At 45.7% G+C, this 20334-nt stretch overlaps 1 protein-coding gene across 1 annotated transcript in view; it reads right to left on the bottom strand.

Moving 5' to 3' along the window:
- The window catches only part of MYBBP1A (MYB binding protein 1a), a 79429-nt gene that overhangs the window by 10973 nt on the left and 48122 nt on the right, over window positions 1-20334 (bottom strand). The window contains exon 24 of the mRNA XM_065418350.1: window positions 11100-11216. Within this exon, the coding sequence (XP_065274422.1) occupies window positions 11100-11216 (117 nt within the window). The remainder of the gene's footprint in view (window positions 1-11099; window positions 11217-20334) is intronic.

Below are 20334 nucleotides of genomic sequence, written 5' to 3'. Positions count from 1 at the left end.
TCGGGCTCCTTTATTGCGCTGTAACTCACAAGTGTAGCCAAGCCCAGAGACTCAATAGTTTCTATTCAGTTTGAGTTCTTGATTCCCAGGCACTAACACCATGTCGTTGTGTTTGAGTAATAAAGGCCTGATTCAGAGCCCTCTGAAATCAAAGGAAAGACTCCCAGTGATGTTAATGGGAGCAAGATCAGTCCTGAACTACCTATGGCCTAATTTTCAGAAGTACTGAACACCTGCAGCTCTCACTGAAATCAAAACGGCATTGGGTTGACACCTCTGAAATCAGGTCTTTGGTGCAAATTTCTTTAATCTCAATGGATTTCAATACAACGAAACTGATGCAGTCACACTGGTGCAGTAAAACATTTAAGCATGGGCTTTAGTCCCCTTGACTTAAGTGCTTTGCTAAGTTACATCAGCAAAAACCCTGCTTTGTACCAGTGCCTGTCTACACTGATGTAGGTGGTTTGCATGTGAGAGGGTATATAGATTTAGTTATGCCAGTGCAAAAATCTCAAGACGACTCCAGCATTCTGTTGGCGCTATGTAAACACCCAACCAACCAACACAATCACCTATTGGTGATAAGCTCGATCAGACAAATGATTGCCAATCACCCAGCACAGAAGAAGCCAATATTAATTCTTGTAGCTTGTGCAAGCTGTAATGGTGCAGAAGCTGGAGAGAATGATTTTAATGAAATCGGATCCAGACACGGTTTAACCTATTGGGTTTCTCGTCCAGCTCGTGCTCATTTTTTGACAAGGGCAATGAAGATATTTTCCTCCAAGTCTGAAAGCACATAAGTTTATTAGAATCCTTGTGCACATTATAGCTGGGATGATGAAAGTTGCCTAGGAAGCCTTGGACACCCAATTCCCATTCTATTTTACGTCACTTCTTACACTGCATTCATCACCATAGTATCTGTGCACCTTCCAGCAGTGCATTACGCGAGGCGACTAACTTCTGTCACAAGTGTTTATTCCTCTCATCCTCTCTGCACAGGGAGACACGTGCACAAGGGAGGATTTTTTAAGTTATTATACATGCTGCACTGTGCTTTGCATTTGAAATGGAAGGTGGTGAGGTTTCGGATGGTCCTCAGTCCCTGGAGGAGTTTGTTTCCCAGCTGTGGGTCAGTGCATTTTATTGAGAATTGTCTCCAAATCCCATCAGCAGCTTTGAAAAATATCAGCCCAAGTATTCTTGCCATTTGCAGCATAGACTACTGTTTGTACATCACAGGTTTGCATGAGGGTTTGGTTATCTTCACCCTCCCACCCCCCTGAAACTCTAGGAAAGAAACTCTACACAGTCTGTCTAGGTATGCAAGTCACTGTATGGAGTGCAATTTCTACTACTGAACCCTCAAACTTTTAAAATATATTTTACAAATGTAAAGCAAAAGTGATTACCAAACAACAAATGGCACACTGCATATACCGCAAATATGTAACTATTCTAACAATACTTCAGGCATCTGTAGCATCCTTGCGAGATACTAACTAAACCCCTGCAAAGTTGATAAATATCCTCCTATTATACAAGGGAAAACAGAGACATGGAGAGGTGAAATGACTTGTCCAAGGTTATGGAACTTGTAGTTAAAGATCCTTCACAAGGACAGCTTATTGATCAAATTACCCTGTCACCCTCTCTAACCATCATGGGAAATGCTGCTTACACCCTTTATGTCCACACTGGCACTATTGGCCAATCACAGTATTTCCTATTGTTTCCATTGTCGCTACCCTAAGAACCACCAGTGCCATTTAACAAGGAAACTCAGCTCAGATTTCAGCTCAGCAACACCTTCGCCAGTTAATCATTCTAGCACATCTGAGTTGTCAGCATATTTGGGCAGGTCATTCTCCAAGAGGAAAAAATATGAAGGCAGTTTTCACAGCTGGAATTCCCATCTCACTCCAAGGCAAACACCAGCAGCACAGTCTCTGCCTCGTCCTGCTCATGTCCAAATGGTAGAGGTGGCTACACAGGGGATCTGCTGCCTCTGAAGGCTTCTGCCATTGCCAGCATCTGGCATTTCTTATTCTAAGCCTTACCGCGCATAGGGCTGCTGTCTGGAGTGCAAAGCACAACTGGAATTTTCCAATTCATTATTTTTCCTGTGTTACTAAAGCCAGTGAGAGACACAAAAACAGTCTTCAACAGAGGAACAGAGTAGGAGGAAGTACAGTCCGGTGGTTTGGGGGCTAGCCTGGGACTTGAGACACCTGGGTTCAAATTCCCTGCTCAGCCATAGGCTTCCTGTATAATCCTAGGCAAGTATCTATGTGCCTCAATGTCTCTCTGTGAAATGGGGATAATAGCACATGCCTACATCACAGAGGTGAGGACACTGGAGATCGTGAGGTGCTCAGATACTACAGCAGTGGGGGGTCATGGAAGTACAACTGACAGTAAATAGCACATGTAACCTCCATAGAAGTGATAACACAAAGGAGATGGAGAAACACACACACACAGGAAAAGAGAAATATAGTCCCAGGCTAGGAAGTTATTGCACATTTGTAGCCAGGAAACTTCAGAAGGGAAGGGAAAGCAGAAGGGAAATGCCCTCAACTTCCCTCTTAAGAACAGGTCACATGCTCGCTCCCATGTTTAGTATAACTCTTGGGGCCAAATTGGCACACACTTGCATACCCAGTCTGGAGACACAATTCCTGTGGTAATTATACCAGGTATAACTCAAGGTAACTAAACCTGCAGGTAAGACAGATACACTGTGTACATGCAGTTACCTGATTTGCAAGCACCGTCATGGTAACTTAGTGAAATCAGGAGCAGTCACACTCCTCAACCAGCTACAAATCTGACCTTTACAAAACAGAACAAAATACAGACCCGGGACCCGATCCTGCTGCTTTGTGCTGCTGGATCTCTGCCCTTGTGCAGGGCTCCACTGAAGTCAATGGGGAGCCACCTTGCATGCAGGGGTTTGCAGAGCCAGAGCCGTGGCAGTATAAAATGTGTAAGACCTTGAGTTTCCTCCTACTGCCAAGAGCTTTAACTTACATTAGGTGTTTAAAAAAAAAAAAAAACAAATAGCTGAGCTGATCCAAAACCCAAGCTGCCTCTCTCGCTCTCAGGTATTTCCAGGAGCATCTGAGCACCTTGCTATCTTTAATCATAGCATCTCTGTGAGGTGGGGCAATGCTAAGATGCCCATTTTACAGGTGGGGATCAGAGACAGAGAGTGTATCTACACTGCAATGCAAATCCCCACAGCACCCAGTCTCAGAGCCCAGGTCAACTGACTTGAGCTCCCAGGGCTAAAAATAGCTGCGTAGATGTTTAGTCTCAGGCTGGAGCCCAGGCTCTGAGATGTCACACACAGTCACACACAGTCACACACTGCAGGGTCTATACTGCGATTTTCAGCCCTGTAGCCTGAGCCCTGCAAGCCCAAGTCAGCTGACCCAGGCCAGCCAGGGCTGTACCTCAGGCATTTTACTGCAGTGTAGATGTACCCATTGAGGATAAGTCCAAGGCCAGGGTTGTGCAGGAAGTCTGTGGCAGAGCAGGAGTTGAACCGGCATCTCCAGAGTCCAAGGCCAGTACCCAAACCTGAGAGATACCTTTCCTTCCCGCGGATACCTGGGGGGGGGGGGGGTGTCAGTGGAAAGTCACCAGGGCAGTGAAACAGGCCCTACAAGTTCAACACTTCTCAAAGCCTTTACATTTCAGCGTGGGTCGCTCTGCCGCCTGAGGGAGCCCCAAGCAGTACAGCTTCTTGCCTGGTACTTTTGAAGTGGGAACTGTTAGTCTAGGCTGATGCGAAACACAGCGATATCCCAGAGGATCATTCTGTTACTGAGAGAGGAGGGCCGGTTTCCTAGCTCAGGGCTCTGGCACCAGTTCAAAATTCTACATCCCTGGCACACCCTCCAGCATACTTTGTTATACAAAACAAACAGCCCTTCACCCTGACGTATCAGTCACCGCTCCATGGGGTGGATCTTCCATTCAGTCAAACAAACCCCACAGCCAAGCTGCGTTCTTTCCACATGCCGCGCGCTCTCCCCGACCTTCCCTCCTCCCACACAACAGACCTGGTTGCTGATGGATGGATGTACCGATTAGTGACGGAGCACGATGCCAGATGTCTGCAGCAGACACGCACCTTTCACTGCCTCACATCCCCTGGTACACCCCGACATTGTTTTAAGGAAACTCCTGCTTTAAAGGTTATTTTCCAGCACCAGCAAACAGCTCCGCGAGCTTTTCAAATTATGGGAAGTCCACTCATGTTTGGAGAGAAGTTCACTTCCTCATTGTTACACAGAGATTCACACGTCAAAAGGATTCCTCTAGTTAGGGCCAAGAAAAAAAACCCAACAGCCTAATAAAAAAATACCCAAAGCATTCAATCTTAGATACTTTTATGGGACCCATCACCATGCTATCTGAGCACCTCATAATCTCTCACATATTTATCCTCACGATACCCCTGAGAGTAAGGAAGTGCTACTATCCACATTTTACAGATGGGGAACCGAGGCACAGAGAGGCTAAGTGACTTGATTAAGGTCACTCAAGGAGCTTGCGGCATCCTAATCCCTACCTCTCCGGCGGATTTTCACTACTTTTGCAACAGATGAGCCAGGCCCTAACCTAGGACCTCACGGATACAAAAGCACAACACTTCCACAGTTCCACCAAGCCCCTGCACTCATCATCTTTGGCCCCAACCAACTACCGTTTGCTCAATCATTTAATTTCAGCAAGGGCAAAAGGTTTCAAATGGATAGGCCTGAAGACAGACGACCTCTGTTTCCCACGGAACAGGTTCAGCATAGGCAGCATCTGTGGAATCTGAGGACTCTTCTCCATTTGTACATTAAGGAAGGGCTGTCAAACCATACTCCCTAACAATACAGTAGCTACCACCAACACTATGGAGGAGGCAGCATATTATCTCCTCCCCAGAATGCCTGGTGAGAAATTAGGCTCAAACCTCAAAATGTATTTCCCTTCCTGCCCATTTATAGAGGTTGTGCAGAAAGGGGGGTGAATTCCATGCTGCCCAGTTATATGCATGCAGGAAGCAGGAGGTGCAGGCAGGGATGGTAGGGCAGAATTACTTAGCCTGGAAAGGACCAGTGTTAGTGGGGACGTGGTCGTTAATGAGCGGGGAAGGAAGCGAATCAGACCCTCTTTTGTCCCTGGCCACATGAGAGACCAAACAGATCCCGCTCAAAAGAGCATCACTGGAGGACTCTACATTTTCTCTGCAACGTTTATTTTGGCAGACATGGAAAAAAATCTGCAAACACAAGTTCACGCAGAAAATTTTAATTTTTTTCTGAGTTTAAAGCTTTGGGGGTGTTTTAAAGCCATAACACAATACCGAAAAAGACACACTGTAGGACAGCCAGAGTGCAGGGGATGGAATAAACACGACTGAACGCTTCCCCAGCAATATTTAGTGTGCACAGAGCACTTTAACAGCACTGCTGCATCTGCACAGCCATTCAGCAAGCTGGCTAGCATATAGCTAGCGCAGGCACGTCCACACAAGCTGCTGCCTAGATGTGCCCACAGACACACACAGGGACTCACCGGCTCAGGAGATCATCAGGACACACACTGCGGCTGGACTTTTAAAACAGGACTTGGTGATTTTCACAGCCGTGCAAATTAAGACACCAACATAGGTTATCAAATGTCATGCACTCTGGAGACTAAAGCTGGTCTACATGGGAAAGTTTTACCAGTTATATGGTATCACTCTCTCCCCTCGTGTGAAAGCTCTAATCCCACTAGTGGCTTTTTCCAGTGTAGCTTAAACCTCTTCCTAAGCAACATAAACTAACCCCCAAAAGCCACTCTAATACCAGAATAAGAAAGCATCCACATGGGGTGTTATAATGGCATAACAAGAACAACATTAAATTCACGCCTCAGATTATATGGGGGGGGAAAACAACAACAAAAAGTATCTTTCACATGTAGACAAGGCCTAAAATGATCACCCATGGGGGTGGAGGGGTTCAGACACACACAAATAGGTGTATCACAGCATGGAACGTTTGCACTTTCCTCTGAACACCTCAGGTACTGGCTATAGCCAGAGTCTTCATTCCAGGGTAGACAGGCTAACGGTCTGATGCGGTATCAAATTCGGCACAAGTTTCTCAGCACAGCGATGGGTTGACCACAGGAACAGCAGCGCTGCCTGCTGACCCTTCCCTTTGTACAGGATGCTACGTTGATAGGAAATTAAAAAGAATCCAGGCCATCCCAGGATGTACTTACAGGAGAAGGCAGATCAAAACAAAACAAACAAAAAAACACACACCAACCAGCAAACCACTGTTTACGAGCCAAGAAAAGACCAACCTTCACGGACAGGTTTTCCACAAAGGCTCAGTAATAAACATACCAATTTTCCAGTGACATCTCATAACTCTTTTCCACTTCCCTCTGGCTTTCAACTCTCAACAACTACTTACAACCTCAGCTGCAGCATCCTATGCAAGAGTTGATGGGGGGGTTGGTCATATAGTATTAGAGACTTGGCCACAAAAAAGCAAGTGCAGTGTCTGGTAAGGGGGTACCCCACAAATGCACTCAAACAGTCTGTCCAAGGTCTAGAATTACATTGGCTCCTAACCAAATTTTATCAATGGGTCACTGGCTCCGAGACTACTTTAAAGGCAGGACAGCAGCAGAATAGGAGGACAAAGAAAACTGAGCTCTACAGATACAAGAGGGTGAGGGAATGCACCAAGGTGAGGAGAATTCAGGGCAGCTGCATCTGAAATGAGATCTTTAGAATGTAATGACATTGGCTAGCGATTTGGCCAATAAATTGCAAAGCCAATGTATACACGACCCCCGCTCCATGAAAACATATAGCGAGTGTGGAGGGATCTCCTGGCCGGGAAGTCAGGAGTCCTAGGTTCTGCCACTGGACTTGCTGTGTGACCCTGAGTAATTCATTTGAGAACATGGTGCCTTAGTTTCTCCATGTGCAAATTGGGGATAATGCTACTTCTCTAACACGGTGCTGTTGCGAGGTTTAATGGGGAAGCAGTAGTGGAGAGAGCACTGGACTGGGACTCAGGAGACCTGGGTTCTATTCCTGGCTCTGCCACTGGCCCACTGCATGACCATGAGCAAGTCACTTCACGTCTCTGTGCCTCAGTTTCCCCATCTGCAAAACAGGGATAATGATGTTTGTGCTACTCTTCAGGAAGCTGGGAGTCTTGGGTTTCAGTGAAATGGTTTTTATTTAGTGTGCTTTCAAATCAGCGCTTTTCATCAGTCATGTAAGAACCAGTACTATTATTATTACTATTAATAAACATCGCTAAGGCTCTTTGAGAGCCTCAGGTGAATGGAGTTAGTAGAGTGGCAAGTATTATTATTCCTTTTTCACTGGCAACACCGTCATGTTGTCTAGGTCCCCAAATTAGGGCAACTTTAAAAGCTGCAGTAATATTATATTTTTTAAAAAGTACCCGCCGTGGAATGAGGAGAACAAAAAGTGCTGCACCATTAACTATTTTGCACGGAGTTCCACCCTCACTAGGGGCCCTCCGTGGACAGCTCTGTGCATGCACGGCCGTTCGCTCCGGCTGTATGGAGGTGCAGTGGAGAGATTCCCTTGCAGCGCCCGGAGGGAGTGAGCACACACACAGGAAACATGGTTTGTGCAAGATCAAATCCTCTCCGAAGTATCTGGCTGTCCTGCTATCTGCGAGGCACCATCACACGGGCTGGGGAGAGGGCGAACACAAATCCCCAGCAGTTGTGTTGGGCATGTTTTGTAAGTGTGTGTAAATAGCTTGGGAACAAATGAGGTCAAGGAAGCTTATATAAATCAAAGAGGCAGAGCCCTGCAGCAGTCAGGGCCGCTATTTCAAGCAGCTGTCTCATCATTTAAGGTTCCCAAACAACTGATTCTCCCTCTTTTGCCTTTTAGTTTTGCACAGGGACACACGGATATTGCAATAATATCCCCGGACGCAGCTCTCTCACAGGGCTCCCTTCCTGTGCTGCCATCGCAAAGCAGATCTCCGATCTGGAGGCGTGTAACGCAATCACCGAGGCAAGACAAGATGGGAAAGCAAAACACAGAAAACGGCTTCCACTCCTCTCCTGTCGCCCTTGCCCTGCTGCAGCCAACTTCAATCTGGGAAATCACCGGCATTGCTGCTGAAAACCTGACTGACAGCTGCTAGAATGGAACTCAACCCTCCTGACCACAGCTCCCCGGCGAGCCGTGCTGCTGTTTAAACAGCCGGCGCACGCATTAGCAAAGAGCCACTTAAAAGTTCCGGCTTTTCAAGTTATTTCAGACCCTGTACTCACACCGTCACCTCTTTGGGAAACGGATGGCTCAGGAGGTGGTGCAGGATATTTGGAGACTATTGAGCTGTTCACGTCTAAATCCGACCTCCCACCGGTAGCGAGCGAGTTCTGTTACCACCTCCCAGCTGCCGGTACGTAATGGGTTACCGCTCTCAGTCCTGTTCCCAGTGGACACATCTCAGAAGCCTGACACAGCAGGCACTGAAGGGCACCCGAGTTTGCAGAGGGATCATGGGCTGAGCAGGCCATTGAGATTGAATCCCCTAGGGAGCAGGAAGCTCCTCCTGTCTCTTCCTATGCCCTACCTAGTCAGTAGCTAACAAAGGCATTCCTAGATTTTGAGGCCAGAAAGAATTATGATACCACCTCGTCTGACCTCCTGCACAAAAGACAGGCCAAAGAACCTCACCCAAAAGCGACTGCATCACGGCCCCTCACATCTGTTTGAACTAGAGCCTCTTTTTTTAAGAAGATGTCCAGTCTTGACTGAGGGCACGTCTAGAACTTTGAGGTGGAGGTGCAATTCTCAGCTCCAAACAGAATGCAGCCGCGGCAGAAAGCGGCAAGAGAGGCACCAAGGATGTGACTGTCAGAGACACAGCTAGGTCCGTGCTCGGGGGGGCTTGCCCCCTGCTGCTCTTGCCACAGCAGGAACCGTCTCTTTAAGCACATCAGCTTGATGAGAGCTCTCGCCAGTGTGTCTCCTCACACCCCCAGCTCGAAGTACAGACACACCCTTGGAAACTCCGAGAGCCTACCACGTTCCTAGGTAAGTTGTCCCACTGGTTAATTACCATCACTTAAAAAGTGTGCCTTATTCATAGTCCAAATTTGTCCAGCTTCAGCTTCTAACCGCTGGATCTGCCATGCGCCTTTTTCTCCTGGAGATAAGCCAGGATTTGAACCTGTGCCCACTTGCTAAGAATGTTTCCACTAGACCATCAAGCCACCGCACGTTTCCAGTGCTATCAGTCAGGCACTGTCTATGTTACTCAGTACAACAACACCCCACAACACCTGGTGCTCTTTTGGCAGCAAGGTCTGTTACAGCGTTTGTAACGTTGGAAACAATTTTCTGGCACAACGTTCAACCTCGCAATGCACTAAATCGCTCAACTAAACTGGAAACAGGCAAATAATTTTTACAATAAATTAGGAATTATACACCGTGTATTTGTTCACCAGCATTTTATGGGGCTAGTTCGGCAATTCTTGATGTCAGTTATACACCAATGTAAATGCACTGATTTCAAAGAAGTTACACTGGTATAAAACTGGCGCATGGTGTTGGAGATTCAGACCCTACAGCTGGGATTTTCCAGCCATAGGGGGTGAGGTGCCCAAATACCATTGACATTCAGTGGGAGTTGGGAGTTTAATTCCTTTAGGATTCCTTGAAAATCCCCATCTACCTGAACCACATTGTGGTAATTTTTGTTAATATGCAAACATCCGCAGAAATGGAAAGGGATGAAGAATCATTCCGCTCAGCAACAGCTCATGTCGCTACCAAAGCATCATATGGAGGCATCGTAAAATTCAATGGGTATCACTAATGTGACATAGGGCCCTCTTGTGAGCCCTGCAGGTATATAACAGGGGCTGCTGGCTAGAGAGAGACATGGTGACACAGAAGGTTTGCTGAGGAAGATAGCTGATCTGATTCTACCCATTGTGTTGTTGATGTAATCATTAATAAAATGCATTTCGCTGAAACCCAAGACTCCCTGATTTCTCGAGAGTACTACAAAGGTCATCCCTGAGTTTCTTAAAATAGATTTGCTTGGAATTCTTGTTCCTACTCGCTGAAGAAAAATTCAATCTGTTGCCAACATTCTAATATTGCTTATTGCTATAGAAACTTAAGACCATCATAACCAATTACAAATGCACGAAGAATGAAAGCTATACTCAGAGAGATGATAATAATACAGGTAAGACCTTAACCAATATGAGTCACTGAAATTAAGCCCCATCTGTTCATTGAGACCACCTCCTGTATCGTTTCGGAACACTCACTCCCTAAAGCACCAGAATCAGCATGGACCCATCATTCTTTTGCTCTCACTGTGCTGCAATCTTTGCATCATTATATTTTTAGAACAAATGATTTTAGGGTTCTCTTGGCAAATATCCATCTGCCATTAGCAGCGAGTGGTCCGGGGCTATGCCAGGGGACCAGGAGCCAGGACTCCTGGGTTCTAAATCTTGGTTCCACTTATGACCGTACGCAAGTCAAGTCACTTTACCTCTTTGCCTTACAGGTTTATCTAGTTGTAAAACAGGTCTAACTTTCAGAGGTTTTGCAAAGTTAAATTAATATGTATGATGCCCCTCGAGATTCTTCAATGAAAGGTACATGCAAAATGTCATTTGTGTATTGAATCTAAAATGCCTAAAATGTTCTGACCCAAGCAAGTTTATTCCTCATGCTTAGCCTCTTCCACTTGGATCCACACCCTCTTGTATCAGACCTACAGCCAAGCATCCCAGGCCTGTTATATAGGATACAAAACGGCCATGTCCTACAGCATGCAGGAGTTCATGTGGCATGAACACCAAAGAAAGCATTCGCTAGGTACTAGGGGGTCCAGATTCAGATCAAATGTAAGTGGGTGCAAATGCACTGAAGTCAATTTAATGGAGCCAAAACAATTGTACTGCATCTGAATTTGGCCCTATGAGCCCATGAGGCACAGGTGCAGAAAAGGCATCCAGTAGGCACTACCCACGTTTAACCTGCTGGTTCTCATTACCTCTGTGATCTGATTGGTACTCTCTCTGATCAGCTCCTCCCACTCCTCCTCCGTCGTCATGGAGAGCTTCAAATCCCGAGTCTGCAGGGCCCTCTGGAGAAGCATACACGCCTGCGCCTGGAATTTGGAAGGAAAAGAGAGGGACACTTTAAACTCCGTTCTTTTTGGTGGATGGCATTAGCTACCTACAGACCACTGAAACCCCCAGCTAAATATGGGGATGGTCCGCATTAGACTCACCAGCACAGTTAATGCTTTGTCACAGAACATTCATTCTCCCTTTCAGAGTCATTCCTAACACAATGCACTTGAGTCACAGACTGGAATTATTCGGTAGAATGGATGCATTTAAAATGGGAGTCAAGCGGGTGGAGAGATCACAGTTATTTCAGAATCAACCTTTTATGGCACTGCAACATATATAGTCTCCATAAATCTATAAGCAACCTTTTCATCACTTTACCTTTTGTTGCACTCTAGCTCTGTTGGTAAATGCATTACACACAAAACGTAAGAGATTGGAGCTGGCAGCCTAGTGAATGCTCCATTTCAAAAGGAAGCCCCAGATGGAAACTGCAGCTCCAAGCAGCACTCAGTCTAGCCCTGGAGTAAAACGCACTCATTAAACCTACATGTTAACAGGACCATTGAAGAGGAGTATCCAATAGAAACCCAATGGGAATTTGCAGCCTTCTCACGTGTCCTCCTCTAGTCCAGAGATTCTATTTTAAGTCCTCATTTAGGTACAGGCAATGCACAAAGCAAACAAAAGAAACACATCAAGACATAACACCAACAATTAGTATAAATACACTGTAGGATTTAACAGGGACACTTCCCTGACAACAAACTAATCAGAAAGAAAAAGAGCGAGTGAATTCTATCCACAGGTAGAAACACCGTATTGCTGTCTGCAGATACAGTCACAAAGGGCTAATTTCAATCTGGGTGTGTGATGGGCTATATAAACCCCGCACTAGCATGGAAAGGGTTAAGGAGCTGCTTTGGGCTGGGGTGGCCCAGCCCCCGGGTACTGGCACATCATGCCAGGACTGGAGAAGTTACAAAGAGGGAACTCCCCTCCCACGGGAGAAGCTGGAGCGCGGATTGACAGCCTGCATGGCCCCTGCACACGCAGGAGGAGGATGCAGAACCCCTCCGTTGAAGGGGAAAAGAACTGAGACTTGTACTGGATCTCAGTGAACTCTGAAGTGGACCTTGATTCTCCCAGACCCGCTCTGAAGTAAGAGGCCCATATTCTGGAGGGAGCGCCTTACAGGTTTTTCCTTACCTTTCTTTTGTTTAACCCCTTGCTGACTACGGGTTATTTGGTGACATCCCCGGGGACACAGAGAGGGACGAGACAGTTTTGAGAGACCCTGGCCGAAAGGTGAGTGCCGGCCTGCTAGAAGGACGCCCTGCAGCACCCGCTAGGGTGGGGGTGGACTGATGTGCGTGCACTCCCCATGTAGCTTGAAGGGGGCGTCCTACCGCGGCCAGATGAGCGACAGGGTGCAACTACTGAAAATCAATGGAGTTGCATCAAGAATGAATCTGCCCCCCAAAAAAGCCTCCATTTTGTAACCATGTACCGCATCTTAACTCCACAAAGAGAGGGGGCCTGGTTTGCCTTCGTGCAGTGCATAGCCTGTGGAACTCATTGACGCAAGATACCCGAGACTTCGTTTAGCAGTATTCAGAAAAGGATCTGATGTTTCTATGGGTAATAAGAACATCCGGAGTTACAACAGTAAGGAGTAAAGCAATCACAAAACAAGAGCTTGGGAGGAACATACAAGTCCTCATAGTCCTGGGCATAAGCCAGCCTCCAATTAGGGGAGCTTAGAAGGAAACTTCTCCAGATAGTAAGTTTTTCTCTAGCTGCCTACTCAACATTGTTGCACTTAGAGACAGGATACTGGACTAGATGCAAAACCATTCTCATTCGATAGGGCAATTCCTGTGTTCGTATCGGTGGGTACATCTAAGCCGCATACCCCTCACGGTGGCATGTAGAGGGCAAACGCCCCTACCACGTGTATAAATAGCACTGTAGACAGTGAGGCAGAGCTTAGGGAATAAAGACAGGCCTGAACCCTAGGGTATGTACCCTACTCTCGACACCCCCAAGCAGTGCCTCCCCCATCCACACTGCTATTTTTCGCATGACGTGTCCTGCTGCCTCCCCGCTGCCGGAGCCTTTCCCCACGACCAGAGCCTTTCACTGATGCATGTAGCTACACACCACAGTCTGGATGCAGCTTGCGTGATGCTGGTGGAACTCCACTGATCTAATCAAATGTATTCCTGATTGACAGCCCCTGAGAGGAGAATCAGGCCCAGCGTGAAGAGAATGGGCAATGATGAAATAGCAGTTACTGGCTTTACCTTTGCACACTGACTGAGACGCTCATAAATTAAAACGGACAGTTCCAGCCAGTGAGCAGGGATGGGTTTTTTTAAATCCATACTTGGCGCCAAATTAACATCCAACAAAAACAATCATCGGGAACATAGCATAATTTTGGTTAGAGTAATCAGCAATATTTTAGCTAGGTGAAAATCAAAACCATGTCTGTGTATATGTCTGCTGGAATTTAGGGTGCAGGCTGGAGGCATGTAAACTATTCGAGTGACACCCGCTATTGTCACTAAATGGTGATGACAAGCAAGGTTCTCAAGGGACTAGGTCTTTTGAGACACTTCATAGAAGCCTGATATTCGGCGGGCAGGTGCTCAGCAGTTTTACTGAAAATCAGGTCCCACTCAGGTCTCAAGTCACGTATCCAAAACGGCACCTGTCATTATTAGTCACTTTTGATGCTGCTGTTTTTGATCTGTGATGTTCCCACCCAATAATTACTTAAGCTCTCTGGAATACAGCTTTGTCACTGGTGCCCTGGTAGGACTCTCCACAAGAGCAGCATTTCACATAAATAAAACACAAAAGCAAGATGGCACTCTTGAGTTAATCTACAGTCCTGAGATGCTGTTAGAGCAGTTTAAAGGAACCATTCTCTTGCATCCTGGTGCAATCAAGATGAGTTGCCTGGACGAACGTTATTGAAACTGCAAGAGGAGAGATGACGTCTTAAGGTTTATGATCTCGTCTGGCCCTTCAAGTGAGTTACAGCCTTTCATTTACTCCAGGGGTCACCTATTCTCTTTATAATTGCACGAAGGCAGCTCTCCGCTACACTCGGTGCATGCACCCAGACATGCCGTAATTGGTCTCATAAGCCATAGCTGTCTCGTAAATTACAAGAAGTATGTGTGAGTGCCTGCCTGGCACGTGGTGGTAGGAATCTGTAACTCTGGTTAAATCAACAACAATCAAATGACCTCTCCTGCAATTTTCTTTGAAATAACCCAGCTAACAGAGTTACTGTGCGTAAGTGAAAAGCCTGGTTCCACACTATACGTCTCTATTCTTGCCAACACGGTTGCTATGTGCCCTGAAGATGAGTCACTCCTGTAGCCCATGAACCTTAACAATCCCACCTTTGCTGGGAAGAAAGGTTTAGTTCTATTTCTGTTTTTATTCCAGTGGAATTTGCCCCATGGGCAGGTAGAATTGTAATGGCTGCAGTTTTCAAAGAGACTTCACAGCCCCATCACACCCATTTATCTTCTAGGTTGCTAATGCAAGTGGCAGTTTTCCTCTTTTCAGATAACCATAATCTTACCCCGCAGACTTCAGTTTGGCATTGGGACTAGTTCTTCTTCTGCATCAGAGCGAGAGGCCTGGTGAGTTAAGAGGTTATGGGTTGACCTACTGCAATGAGGATTACTGTCACAGGTGGCTTTAATCTCCTGGCCCACATTCCTCCTTGTCTACTCTACAACCAAACTCCTGCTCCAGGCAGACTGCGTACTGAATGAACCTATGAAGTGTGGCTATGGATAAATCACGCCTGGTAACATTAATGCTTTACTGTCCTTGGAAAGGGCAAGAAATTAAACAATCCTGAAGAGAGTAAGGAAAAGAAAGGAAACTGATCAGCTTCAGCAGGTCCCAAATTATAGCATGAGAGCTACCAACCAACACAACAAACCAGCAGCAAATATCAGCACCCTCTTGTTTAGAGAGAAGTACAAATACCGGTCCTTGTTCATATCATTTTATTAGTACATAAAAATGGAACTTTGATTCTATAGCTCCACAAAAGGGACAATCGTGGACACCTGAAACCTTCTGGTGCTCCGATTTGAAACTCACCAGGCGCCTGAGATGGTGAGTGACAGCACCACAATGGACTGGAAATTACCAGCCCTTAGCAATAGTTTTATAGCCCTAAACCAAGCGGATCTATTGTCAGAGAGCGCCCCCTGAGAAATGCCAAGCTACGGACCTGAAGGCTGGACACGTATTAAAAGCTGCCTGCAGAACAACGGCCCCTGAGTGCCTACTGAAGTTCAGAGAAGTTAAAAGGGATAATCTGCTGTTTGAGTGGGCTGCTCTAGGAAGCTTTTCCTTTTTATTGCGACACTTTAAGAGGGGTGGGAACTAAGTCTGCTGGAAAGGAATACAAGAGTCACTGAAGTACAGTTATAACTCAAATTAAGCCATTTCCTTTCAGGTGCACTGAGAAACCACTTGCTCTCTTCTCTTTATAGGTAATATTTCCTTAGTGGACAGAGCTTGGCTGAAAGGAGGTACACTGAGGACATGAATACAATGCATAAGGAACTCAAGGAGTTCAAATGTGTCAGAATTTAGCAAGGGAATCTATGTAGGAACACACTAAGATTACAACACGATTAGTGATTTGGGGGGCCCATCATAAGGGGGCCTGATTTTCTGAGAATGGGTACTCAGCACTTCCTGAGAACCCAGCTCTTTTAAAGGTGACTCAAGCTGATAGCCCCAAAATTGAGGCACCTAAAATTACTATTCACTCTTAGAAATAAATAGTAGCCTAAATTTTCATGTCCAAGTGATGGTGCTGGCAATCGAAGAGATGGGCCAGGGAGAGAGAGACCAGCAAACCCTACAGAGATCTAAGATTTCTAAGAGCCAATGCTATTTATTTTTAGTTAAGTAGATGCTTAGAAACATGCCCTGCTCTGGATACACGCGTATTGTTACAGTAAGCAATGACCTCTACGCTGTCCTTGCCCCAAATAACTTGCCATCTACTAGAACTGTGAAAAATATGTGCAGAAAAAAGTTTCCAATGACATTCGCCTGTTTTCCATTCTGCAAAATTATTATTATTATTATTTTTTTGGCAGAACATTTTCACACAATGGCAAGGGTTTAAAAAGCCAAGAGTTTTGGAAAGGATATAAACCCTCACATTCAGGGCATAGACCAGCCTCTAGCTGAACGGGATAAGGAAGCAGTTTTTCTTGTGTGCAGTGTGTCCCATAACTGGCTCCTCCATGATTTTTGCACCCTCCTCTGAGTCCTGGCCAGCGTCAGAGACAGGATACTGGACTAGAGGGACCACTGGCCTGATCTAATCTGGGAACTCTTACATTTTAAAGTGCATGTTTGCCAGGGCAAAAGAGACTGACCATGTACACAGGAGAGTTCCCTACAAGGAGTGTGGCTGTAACAGTTTCAGCCCATGGACAGAGGCCAGCAACGCTCAAGTTCTATCCCCGACTACGCCACCGAATCTTCCTACCCCTCTGCACGTATGTGGCACTTTAGAAACAAGCAGTACCACTTTGTTCCCAATGGAGTCAGAGGGCGTTTGTCATTGACCTCGCTAGGAGTGGGATTAGACCCTTTATTTAGTTGTGGCTCGTGACAGTCTTGGTAGGGAAGTAAACATATTATTCTCCCCATTTTAAAAGTGGCAAAACCAAGGCTCAAGAAGATTACACTCAGAAAACAACCTTCTCTCAGAATACCCAGGAGCTCCCAGCTCCCAAACCTGGGCTTAATCCATTAGACAAGGATACTTCCAGGACACACACACACACACCGCTTCTCACTGCACACACACACACACCCCTGCCCCCCCTACACACTTCTATATCCCTGAAATGAAAATTTGTAAGTGAACCCACATTCTGAGCTAGGTTAGATCCCGTGACCAGGTGAAAAACTTTATAACCCATTCTGGGTCCTATAAGCCATCTAATTCCCCAGTCAAACCTACTATAGAAAACAATTCAGTAAATTCAGAGTTAACAAAAAGAGGGGGGGGGGAACCCCACTAACCCTCCACCCATCTGCCAAAAAAATTCATCCAAAGATGACATACACACATATCCATCCATCCACACACCCGTACGACTAAATGAGGTAGAAATGCTCATTATTAGTTCATGTGGGAGGAAGAAAATGAATAACAATCCATAACATGCCAATTCTGTGGGTTTTCTGCCAACTTTGTTTGTTTCTCTCTTACACTAACATGCATGTCAATTCAGTATAAACATTCAAAGTCTCCCTTTAAAATACTAACTGTACACTCACTGCAGGAACTGAGATGATGGGGGATCCCAAATCTGCCCATTTCCCTTATTTACAGGCTAACACACAGAGCAATCAGGCTAAGATGCTGTGATATATAGCATGCCTCTATCTGTCCCAGTAAGGCATAAGCAACCTGATCATTTTAAATGGCAAGTGATGGGCTAACCATGAGCAACACAACCACTGTTCTCACGTTGACTGATCACATCTGGTGTGGTTGCTACATTGGAAACAAGACAAAGGTTACCCAAATCACCATCCGAGACAGCGTAGGGAAGGGGAGTTTTAACCCCCCCGAGTGTACAGTTCGCAGACAGCACCAGGGGTAACAGCCCTTTACAAGGGCATCAAAGTCACCGTCCCGTGTTCAAAAGATGAAGGCACTGTCCAAATCTCAGCTCGTGTTTTACACATGGTTAATTGTTATGCTGCACAGGTTCACTCAGGCATCAGTTTCTGACACAAGGCTAGACAGTGTTTTCCAGTTCTGCATGTTTTAAAAGGACGGCACCAGGGAGGCATTTCAAGCAGGTGAAAAGGTATCACACAAACACAGAGACAGGAGAAAGCCCCCAAAGTCAGCAATTACATAGAGCTACTCACCGGGTTTGTACTTAGTGTCACGCCACGCAGAATTGTGCAGAGGACTGACTGACAGCAGCATCTGCAATGTATTATGGCACTGCAGAAGTTAGAACAGTTCGCACTCCTACAATACCACTTCATCTGAGGCTCTCCATGTATTTTGCAGACATTAATTAACTAATTAAGCCTCAAAGCTCCCCTGAATTATCTCCATCTTACACAAAGGGAAAACGAGGCAGAGTTTAAGAGAGCCACTCAACAGAAAGTTAGTGGCAATACAGTGAATGGAACCCATGAGCCTGGACATTTCGACCCAGGATCGTACTGGTACCACTAGGCCACACGTCCTGTACTTCACTATTAGCAGTGATGCTACAGTTCGGTTTGAGGGTGTACTTTTTCAGCAAATCAAAATGCAAAACATACACTGGGCCTGATTTTGCTTTATACCAACACCTATGGCAGGTGCAGAGTGGAAGTAGAATTTCTAGCAACTCCGAACGTATGCTACCAACTTGGCAGATGTGTCAACAATGACAGATGGAAGGCTGTGGCGTATCAGACCCAGTCCTTTTTTTAATATATAAAAAAAATTACAATAAGCAATTAAAATCTTAAACTTAAAATTGCATTACAGCCAGGAAATTCACCATTATTCTGGTGATAGATTTAACATACCCTGGTGAGAAGGCAAATTGTACGGGAAGTTTTACCCGACTATCCGTGCACCTTTACAGTCCAATAGGCTATTGGCATTTTGAAGAACTGATGCCAACTGCTGCCATACAAACTGTGGGCTCAGGTGTCAGGCTATATAGCAAAGCAACCTTAACTGCGACCGTGTCCACGTGTCAATGCATATATTACATTACAATAGCGACTCTCGCTAGATGATCGCACAATGCCAGTACAGTGTGGTGTCTGACTCAGCAAACATAATAATATAATGGAAAAGATTCACAATTTGTTTTTATTCTGCTCCTCCAGTAAGTCTGTGTAAGTAACCAGGTATTTAAACTACACCTCTACCCCGATATAACGCGACCCAATATAACACAAATTCAGATATAACATGGTAAAGCAGTGCTCCGGGGGAGGGGGGGGGGGGGGAAGAGGGGGAACAGGGCTGCACATTCAGGCAGATCAAAGCAAGTTCGATATAACGCCGTTTCGCCTATAACGTGGTAAGATTTTTTGGCTCCCGAGGACAGCGTTATATTGGGGTAGAGGTGTACATCATTTTCTTTCACCTTAAATGCCCATTTGTATAGCATTTTGCATTACTAGGTCATTAAACAGCCTATTGAAAGAAACAGTCCTCTCCTTATTTTATTTCAGTTTAAAACAGATGGGAAAACTGAAGTCCAGACATGTTAAAGCAATCTATTCAACTCAAGATCGCAGAGTGAATCAGAGACAGGAACCTTTGTTCAAATTCTACTGTTACACCAGTACAGATTTACCACCAGGGAAAGCAATGAAATTACTCTGGATTTACAAAGGTGTAACTGAAAACAGGATCTGGCCCAATGTCTTCTGACTGCCAGTCTCATGCCCTATCCAGAGGGCCATGTTGTTTCCTATAACATACCCACCCCTCAATGGGCAGAAATAATGTTGCTATGGGGCCCTGATCGTTGCTGGAGCCTAACTAACAAACAAACACTAACACACAAGGATGGGCCACTGATTGACCAGCAGCAGATTACAGCAAGCAAAATGTGAAACAAAAAATTAAAAACCAAGAATGAGAGTACAGACTCACAACCCTGGAGACGGAGGAAGTACGGTGAATGAGCAGCAGCAGTGCAAACTTCCCCATATCCCGTCCTTCCAAGCATGCCTGCATAGATCACTGCAGGGTTACTGGGTGATTATATAGCCCATTCAGACCTTGGTGTCTTCAAGACTACTGATGTTATGATACAGGCGTCGCTCTAGGAAAGCACTTAAGTACATGGTTAGGTCCATTCCTATTCAATGTAGCACATAAGTACATAGTTATCTTGTATCGGGGGTAGCCGTGTTAGTCTGTATCTACAAAAACAACAAGGAGTCTGGTGGCACCTTAAAGACTAACAGATGTATTTGGGCATAAGCTTTTGTGGGTAAAAACCTCACTTCTTCAGATGCAGCTGAAGAAGTGAGGTTTTTACCCACGAAAGCTTATGCCCAAATACATCTGTTAGTCTGTGAGGTTTTTACCCACGAAAGCTT

This window comes from Emys orbicularis, chromosome 17, assembly GCF_028017835.1.
Source record: "Emys orbicularis isolate rEmyOrb1 chromosome 17, rEmyOrb1.hap1, whole genome shotgun sequence".
In the NCBI taxonomy this organism is placed as follows: domain Eukaryota; kingdom Metazoa; phylum Chordata; order Testudines; family Emydidae; genus Emys; species Emys orbicularis.
The sequence above is the reverse complement of the archived record's forward strand: the minus strand, read 5'-3'. Positions and strand labels throughout refer to the sequence as shown.